The sequence below is a fragment of the Mugil cephalus genome, chromosome 19 (genome assembly GCF_022458985.1).
Source record: "Mugil cephalus isolate CIBA_MC_2020 chromosome 19, CIBA_Mcephalus_1.1, whole genome shotgun sequence".
NCBI lineage: Eukaryota > Metazoa > Chordata > Actinopteri > Mugiliformes > Mugilidae > Mugil > Mugil cephalus.
In genome coordinates, this window is record NC_061788.1 from 1,827,388 (window position 1) to 1,836,356 (window position 8,969).

Below are 8,969 nucleotides of genomic sequence, written 5' to 3' on the forward strand. Positions count from 1 at the left end.
ATATTATTATCAGTATTATTGTAGTTGCTGTATTTGAGTGGTTATATTTTCCTTCTTTCCTTCTAGTTTTAATTACCAGGTCCATGTGTTCATTTCTGGGTCAACCTGCTCCGTGGAGACTAGTTCTTTGTCTGAGAGCGGAGCTTTACCGCCACCACCTGGACATTCACGCGAACTGCAACAGGTTTCACTCCCCCACCACCACCATCATCATCATCACCATCATCATCCTCAGTGGATCAGTCTTCGTCCACGCACCGTGGAGACAAACACGACGACGGAGAGTCAGATGTGACGGATGCGTTGGATTCTCACAGATTCATTCGGAGCTGTTATCGGATCATCTTCCTCCTCCTCCTCCTCCTCCTCCTCCTCCTCCTCCTCCTGCCGCTGCAGGGACACATCTGTCTCCGCCCCCCCTCCCAGCTGTGTCGAGGATGACGACCAACACCAGGTACAAGAGCCGCGCTCCCCGCTCAGGTAAGACCCCCCCTGCAGGTAACTGATCTGGAAATGAAACGCACCCTTTATTTTTAATCGTTAGTTTTTTATTATTATTTTCCTCCTCCTCCTCCTCCTCCTCGGATGGACGGATGCTCGCTGGATGTGGCGCTCCTCCTCTCCTCCTCTGTTGTCTCCTGGAATCTGTCTCCATGGCTCAGATGAAGGGGAGGTAAGACACCCCAGCACACAAATATGAGGAGGCTCCTACAAAATAAAAGCCTCGGTGCTTCCTTGTCTCCTTCTTGTCTCCTCCTTGTCTCCTCCTTGTCTTCTCCTTGTCTCCTCCTTGTCCCCTCCTTGTCTCCTCTTTGTCTCCTTGCATTTGTTTTGGAAAAAGCAGATTAAATAAAAAATATTACAATAAAATAAAAATCATCGTAAATATCATAAAATATTTGGTCATTTTGCTTAAAAGGTCACTTAAAATAGATAAATGGTTCAGATCTTAAATATCTGATGTTGTTTTGAAGCAGTGTCGTGTTTTTAACCTTAAAGATCAGAAAATAGGCTCAAATCTATTTCATAGTATATTATTTATTTAAGGATGAATGTAAACCATCAATGAAGAAAGTGGAAAAACTAGAGAAAATTATTTGTAATAATAATTATAATATATTCAATATTTGGTTCAGCTTTTTGTGTTTTCTGAAAAACCTGAAACAATAAAAGACTTTATTTACACGGTTATTTTAAGAGACATGAAAAAGAAGCTTTGAATTCATTCTTTTTTCATTTGATTGGATTCAGTGGAGTTAGAGGAGAAAACGTACAGAAATAAACCTATATTTTTATGTATTCTGTGTTTCTTGCCTCCATTGTGTCCACGTCTCTGTGTGTTTTGTATTTTTGGTTCTCGTGTTGAACTCAACGTCTGGATCCTCAGGATAAACAGACTACCCCTCCCCACTGGCTCTGTTATGAATACTTGAAGGACCTCAGGGCTCCAACACTCCTCAATAAGACATGAAGGCATCACAGGACTGACCTACTAACACTTTAACCCTTCATGTGGTTCCTGGTTCCTCTCACTGAGGTTTATTGTCATGTGGTTTTCATTCAGCCAATCAGAGCAGATCAAGGAAACACTGTCAGGTCTAATCCGGGTCTAATGTGGTCCAACCCTGGGCTCTACGACGTGTTCAATGTTTTCTGTTTGTTTCCAGGAGAAAGAGTACGTCGGCTTCGCCACGCTGCCCAACCAGGTTCACAGGAAGTCCGTAAAAAAGGGCTTCGACTTCACACTCATGGTGGCAGGTGAGACAAACAACAGATATATTTATCCCACTGTTGTTACAGTCAGTGAACTAACCACAGACATCATTTGTCCCACTGGTTTTATAGTCTTTGAACTAACCTCAGGACTAATTTATTCCACTGTTATTACATTCAGAGAACTCACAACAGATGGTTGTTTATCCCACTGTTTTTATAGTCTTTGAACTAACCACAAACTCTCATTTATCCCACTGTTATTACAGACTGTGAACTAAACACAGACAGTCATATTTCCTGCTGTTATCACAGACAGTGAAGTACACATTGCTAGCATTTATTTTACATGTTCATGTGAACGTCATATAACCTGACTCTCTGAGGATCTCAGGACGTTCAGTTCAGTTAAATCTTAACTCCAGCCCCAGATTTAAATATAAAACATTAAACTCTAACTGTTGTGTTTTAAATAAATGAATGTTTGTGTGTCCCAGGTGAGTCTGGTCTGGGGAAGTCCACTCTGGTCAACAGCCTCTTCCTCACTGATCTACACAAAGACCGGAAGCTGCTCAACGCTGAGGGTGAGTCAGCGACCGGCCAATCAGACGCCTCCATCCAAACCTCTGGTCCTCGTGTCTCTGACCTCAGAGGGACACGCGTCCTCATCTCTGTCCTCTCGTCCTCTGGTTAGAGCGCATCAGTCAGACGGTGGACATCACCAAGCACACGGTGGACATCGAGGAGAAGGGGGTGAAGCTGAAGCTGACCATCGTGGACACGCCGGGGTTTGGAGACGCTGTCAACAACTCAGAGTGGTGAGGCCTCCTCTAACCTCCTCCTACTCCTCCTCCTCCTCCTCCTCCTCCTCCTCCTTTTCATCCTCCTCCACCTTCTCTCCTTCCACTCTCCCCTCTTCCTCCTAGATGTTCAGTTTGTTCCCCTCCGCCCGCTGACAGGAGCCACGGTTATTACCAGATAATCAGTGGTCGTAATGTTATGGCTGATCTGATCAGCCTTTGCCAGGCTTGGATATGAACATCAATTATCTTAGAAAACAAAACTAATTAGAGGGTTTGTCTTTTAAGAAAGCTGGACGTCCTGAAGTCTGAAAACCTTTAAATAAATAAATAAATAAAAATCACTTGGTTACCGTGGTAACTGAAGTAAAAGGTGTGAGAAAGTCTTTCTGTGTCGTATTTTCTCAGCTCGTCTGTGCCCACACACGACTTCTGTTCCTTGCTGCTTGTTTATCACGTTTAGCTTTTGGATCAATATGAGTCTGATATCACTCCGGTCTGGATTTCATCTTGGATCGTGTTACACACTATAATGGTTTAGTCCTCCGGCTAATTATGTGAAATATGCTTCTCCGTGAATCCCTTAATCACCATTAACTGTTTGTAGAGTTATTTCTCTGTGAAAGCTTTTTAAATCAGATGGATAGACCTTGTTTATCTGATGGTAACGATCTGATTGGCTCTACAGATCTTCTTAATCTAATTATTTAGTTTTCACTTTCAGCCATAGACTGTATATAAATATGCAACTGCTCCTCTAAAGTGAAGCCAAAGCAGGTAGAGCTCCCTCTGGTGTCTGCGGGCTATAGGTCATAAGCTCCACCCACTCCATGTTAGTGGGCGGGACCTGGGCCAAACCAAAACACTAAAAAACACGTCATTATTATTTTTGTTTTTTTAATTTTTCATGTCATTTTACGTAGTTAATACAATGTTGATGAATGTTCAAGTGTCAGTCTTTTAAAAAAGTGTTTTTAGTTCATCATTTCACGCTATAGAAACAGGATGTGACATAATGGAGACCACCAGTTGCCACGCCAACTGCTAGGGACAGTTGTAAAAACCATTTTTAAAAATGACTTCAGTCTATAATCCAACATTTCCTCGTAGCTGGTGGATGTAGAGCAGAGTTAATTAAAGGAAAACAAGAGTGAGTCTGGAGGAAGTGTGGGCGGAGCATCGATATTGTGGCTCCGCCCTCAGACCATACTGATTAGAGTCTGGCTACAAACTCACAAGATGGCGGCGTCCATATCCTCCAGGAGTTTGACCAATGAGAAGAAGTGGAGACGTGGCATCCATATTTATATACAGTCTATGGTTTCAACTGGTTATCCATTAGCTTTAGCTACCTTTAACAAATTATTCAACCAAAGTCCCATCCACTAACTTGGAGGAGGCGGAGCTTATGACCTACACTGCAGCCTCCAGCCCCCGGGGGGAGCTCTACTTGCTTTGGCTTCATGTTTGAGCAGCAGTTTCGTCGTCCATCTTTATACAGTATAACTTTAATCCTCGATCTAATTTTACCAACTAGTAGCTTGTCGTCGTAGCCAGCGTCTAGTGGCCGTTAGAGGAACTGCAGTTTCTCTGGATCTTTGCTTATTTTTAAGCTCTGGAGGGAGGTTGCTGCTTGGCTTTAGATCAGCTCAGTGTCTATAAAAAAAAAAAAACACGCTGATGCCTTCATGTCTTACAGCTGGAAGCCCATCACAGATTACATCAACCAGCAGTTTGAACAGTACTTCAGAGACGAGAGTGGACTGAACAGGAAGAACATCCAGGACAACAGAGTGCACTGCTGCCTCTACTTCATCCCTCCGTTTGGACACGGGTAACACCCACACTGTCAAATATAAATACACACATATATATATATATATTCATATACTGAGTATAGACAAGTCCTCGTGCTCCTGCAGGCTTCGTCCGGTCGACATAGAGTTCATGAAGGTTCTCCAGGACAAAGTGAACGTGGTTCCTCTCATCGCTAAGGCCGACTGCCTCACGCCCCTGGAGATAAAGAAACTCAAGGAGCGGGTACGGTTATAAATAAATGGCATTTCTATACACACAGTGTAAAAGCTGAATTAATGCAGTGACCTTTCTGTCGGTTGCTCCTGGAGGTGTTTGTATTTAAAATCCAGAGAAATATCTAACGAATATGTTAAAGACACGTGATTATTACCAGTCTGAATTATCGTCATGATTTTGTTATTTAATGTTGATGATGATTTAAACTCTGTAGGAGGAGGGTTTGTGATGTTATCCGTCTCATCGCTGTGTGTTTTGGTCCTTCCAGCTGAGGGAGGAGATCGATAAGTACGCGATAAAGATCTACCAGTTCCCCGACTGCGACTCGGACGAGGACGAGGAGTTCAAGCGACAAGACAAAGAGCTGAAGGTGAATCTGGTGATGATCATCTAAGACCACAGACCACGCCTTAATGGAGGCAGGGATGGGAGGGGTCAAAGGGCATGGGATGAAAGTGGGTTAGAGGAAACTTCAGATCCTCGTCCCTGGTTCCTGTAATGAAACGTGGAAGAAGAAGAAAATAAAAGAGAGGGATGGGGGAGGGTTAGGACGCCTTTATGGTGGTTAACACATGTACAGTTAGCCCATAGCGGTCACAACTAGCTAATGCATAGCTATAATGCTAACATTGTAGGTATGTTTTACCTTTGCCATTATGACATCGAGATGAAATGGAGAAACAGGAACAGTTATGGTTTCATTTATTTTTGTGAGGTCAACATTTTTTTTCTCATTCATAAAATATCGAGGACATTTTTAGCCGGGGGACCGTTCATCCAAAACGGAGACTGTTCCCAGAAATCAGGGACGTCTGGTCATGCACCCCACTAGCGTTAGCATTCAGTAACCCAACCAGCTAAAAGAACTGGTCTGCATCCAGACTGTTATATGCTTTTAGACCAGCACCTTTATGGGGACACTCTGTTTGTGACATAGTGGGACAGATGATGAGGACTGAACTCGGGCAGACTGGACAGTTAGTCAGGTCCATGAACATGTATGGGTCGGTAGCTAACCGTGCTATCGCTATCTTCTCCAAATGTCGCTCTTTGTGTCGTCCTACAAGGTGACTCACGTCACACGACGTTATTCTGACTATTGGCAGAATGGAATTTAAAATTTTATCTGTTTTTGTGGTTTTCTGTCATCCATCATGGCGTCATCTCCCTCGTCATGACGTGTCAGCAAAGGGTCAATAGAAATGCTTGGGAAATAAAACGATATGGGGCACTTAACTTATAATAATGTCTTTTTAGGTCAATTTTTACCTTTAATATATCAATGAAAGTTTTTTTTTCTGATCATTCTCTGCAAGAACGTTTATGTTGTTTAATTGTGTATCTTAGCGGAGTAAAATAATGAAAGAGCGTGGTGCTTGTAGCTGTAATGCTGTGTGGTGTGTTTGGTCCTGGCTGATGTAGGAGAGCACCCCGTTCGCAGTGATCGGCAGCAACGCTGTGGTGGAAGCTCGAGGTCAGAGAGTGAGAGGGAGACTCTACCCCTGGGGCATCGTGGAGGGTGAGAAACACTGACCTGGATAAACGCACAGTCATGACCTGAAGAGAAATGTTCATCGTGGTAAAACAATGCCTGTGGTTTTTAAGTGGAGAACCCGTCCCACTGCGACTTCGTGAAGCTGAGGACGATGCTGATCAGAACCCACATGCACGACCTGAAGGACACGACCAGCGACGCTCACTACGAGAACTACAGGGCCCAGTGCATCCAGACCATGACCAGGTGATCACACAGTGACTCGTTAATGAGTAGACGGAGGCGTTAGAAAGAGCTTTAGGAATATTTAGAGTTATTATGTCATTTTAAAATTATTATAATCGGGATTTTTAATGAGATAAAACATCAAGTTATGTATTTTTGTGCTAAACCAAATTGTTGACTTTTAATCTCAAATTTTGACTCAAATAAGTCACAAGTCAAATTGTTTTATGATATGATAATGATAAAAATGTTAAACCTTTGACTTATTAACGCAAAATATAAATCCTTTAGGTAGTTATAAAGCACATAAAAAAGGAATAAATAAATTAAGAAATTAAAATTGATCATAATGGATCGATATCGATATCATACTTTACTGATCCACGCCGTTTCTGACACTACATAAAAATAATTGAATTTAAAGGAGTTGGATTAAAAAAATCACAAATTAAATTAAATTAAATTAAATTAAATTAAATTAAATGATGATATTTTTAAGAAGGATTTTTAATAACTGGTATAAAATATAAAGTATGATAAAATATAAAATATGTTAGAACCTGTTTCGTGACGCAACATAAAAATAATCAAATTAAATTAAATTAAATTAAATTAATAAAGCCATAATGGTAGTTTTAAGAAGAATTTTTAGTAACTGGTACAAGATATAAAGTAGTAAAATATATTAAAGACTCTTTTAAGTCTGAAGCAAAATCAATACATTAAACATGACATAAAAAGTCAGAATTTGTTTTAAGATAATATTTGAACTTTTAATTTCATCATTTTCACTTACTAAACATTCTGACAAAAATGTACCAGAATAACTATTTAAAATGTGCTTGATAAAATCCTAATAAACTATGAAATACACAAACTGTTGAGATGTTTAAGAGCCGGTCGGATGCTTCGTTACACATCAGGCAACAAAAGACAGTGAAGATAAATGTGTTGTGCTGCCGTCTCATCCCTCATGTTCCAGTAAGATGAACTCAGACCAGCGGGTGGAGAGTCCCATCCCGATCCTGCCTCTGTCCACTCCGGACGTGGAGACGGAGAAAATCATCAAGAGGAAAGATGAAGAAGTGAGTGTGCTCCAGAAGTGAGGCGGTGAATAATGCATGTTGTTACGTAACTCGTGGCCTATATGTGCCGTTGCGTAATCCCGCTCCCTGTTAATCTCCTCTGCAGCTGAGGAGGATGCAGCAGATGCTCCAGAAGATGCAGCAGCAGATGCACGAGCAGGACCTGTGACCTCCGACCTCCTGTATGACCACGTCTCTGGCCTAAAAATCCACTGGACCACGAGAAGAAATGTCCCCAAAGCACCGGTCACAAAGACAGTAGAAGCATGCTGAGTTTAACGCAGTCATTAGCCAAGTGAGTCTCGTTAGGCAATAGGAAGTAGTTTTGCACTTTTTTCACCTCTAGAGTTGCACATGAAACATATGATGAGTCCGACCCTCCAGGTCCTCTGTCCCTCTGTCCCTCTGTCCCTGTGTCCCTCTGTCCCTCTGTCCCTCTGTCCCTGTGTCCCTCTGTCCCTATGTCCCTCTGTCCCCTTAAAAGACTTTAGTCCTGCAGAAAGTTTGGAAAAGTCAGACGTTTACAGTCGCCTAAACTCGATTCATGACATTAAATCCTGGTAAATATTCATCATCCAAACACATTTGGTCTTTTTTGATGAATTTTATTTATTTATTTATTTGTTTTGAAGAATGAAGAAAAAGAAGAGTTGCTGCTCTGGAGTCTCTCTGTCCCTGCTGCAGGTCTAACTAGAGCCAGTTTTAGTCTGAGCAGAACCGTCGTAGTAGAAACGTTTTGATTGAACTTTAAGTGTTTTTAGAAACACAGTTAAAACCAGATCAGAAAGAAAAAGGTTCAAAAATAAAGAAACATGTTGATTTTCATCTGAAGTGTCTCATTTCACTTTATTTTGTTTCAGTGTAAAAAATAAAAGTCTGATCTTCCCTCGTCCACAACTGGAAGAACTGGAGTCCCTGATCCGGACCCTGATCCAGGGTTTGATCTAGACCGTGATCCAGACCTTGATCCAGACCCTGATCCAGACCTTGATCCAGACCCTGATCCAGGGTTTGATCTAGACCCTGATCCAGACCTTGATCCAGTCCCTGATTCAGGGTTTGATCGAGACCCCGATTCAGATCCTAATCCAGACCCTGATCCAGACCCTGATCCAAACCTAATCTAGACTCTGATCCTGATTCTGTGCAGCCTTCATCATTTTATTCCAGAGCTGCAGTGATGCTACGTCCTGGTAGCTACATGCTAACCAATGGGGGTCAGGGTCTTGCCGGTCTCCTTTAAGTTAAAGAGTGACTCATTGTTCATATATTGACGTGTTTTACATTAAAGTGACTCGTTGTAGTTGTAGAGTTATAAGTTTATGACTCTAACGTCCAGACGACATCGTCACCTTGTTGTGTTTAAAAAGTTACATAAATTGAGCAAAACTCAGAGGAAAGCCGTTTGTTCACCGCCCTAGCCTGTAGCCATGCCTCTGATGGACAAACATGGTCCCGCTGGTCCTGGTTGGAACCTTTGTCAAGAAACTTCCTGCACAGACTCACACGAGGACGACGTCCAACTAAAACACTCGACACTGACTTTAACGCAGCAGAATGACTCAGTTTGTGTTGTAATCTGAGCTAAAACCAGCTGATGCAGCTGCAGCCTTGAGT

The 8,969-nt window shown here is 42.1% G+C and overlaps 1 protein-coding gene across 1 annotated transcript; it reads left to right on the forward strand.

The window, feature by feature from the left end:
• Nucleotides 1-189: 189 nt before the first annotated feature.
• On the forward strand, nt 190-8,177 carry septin5b (septin 5b). The gene is made up of 12 exons (XM_047568927.1): nt 190-480; nt 663-673; nt 1,668-1,758; nt 2,211-2,297; nt 2,408-2,531; nt 4,213-4,347; nt 4,436-4,553; nt 4,816-4,917; nt 5,970-6,066; nt 6,153-6,288; nt 7,250-7,352; nt 7,459-8,177. Exons 1-12 carry the CDS (start codon nt 438-440, stop codon nt 7,519-7,521), a joined length of 1,110 nt encoding a protein of 369 aa, XP_047424883.1. The 5' UTR covers nt 190-437; the 3' UTR covers nt 7,522-8,177.
• Nucleotides 8,178-8,969: the final 792 nt, after the last annotated feature.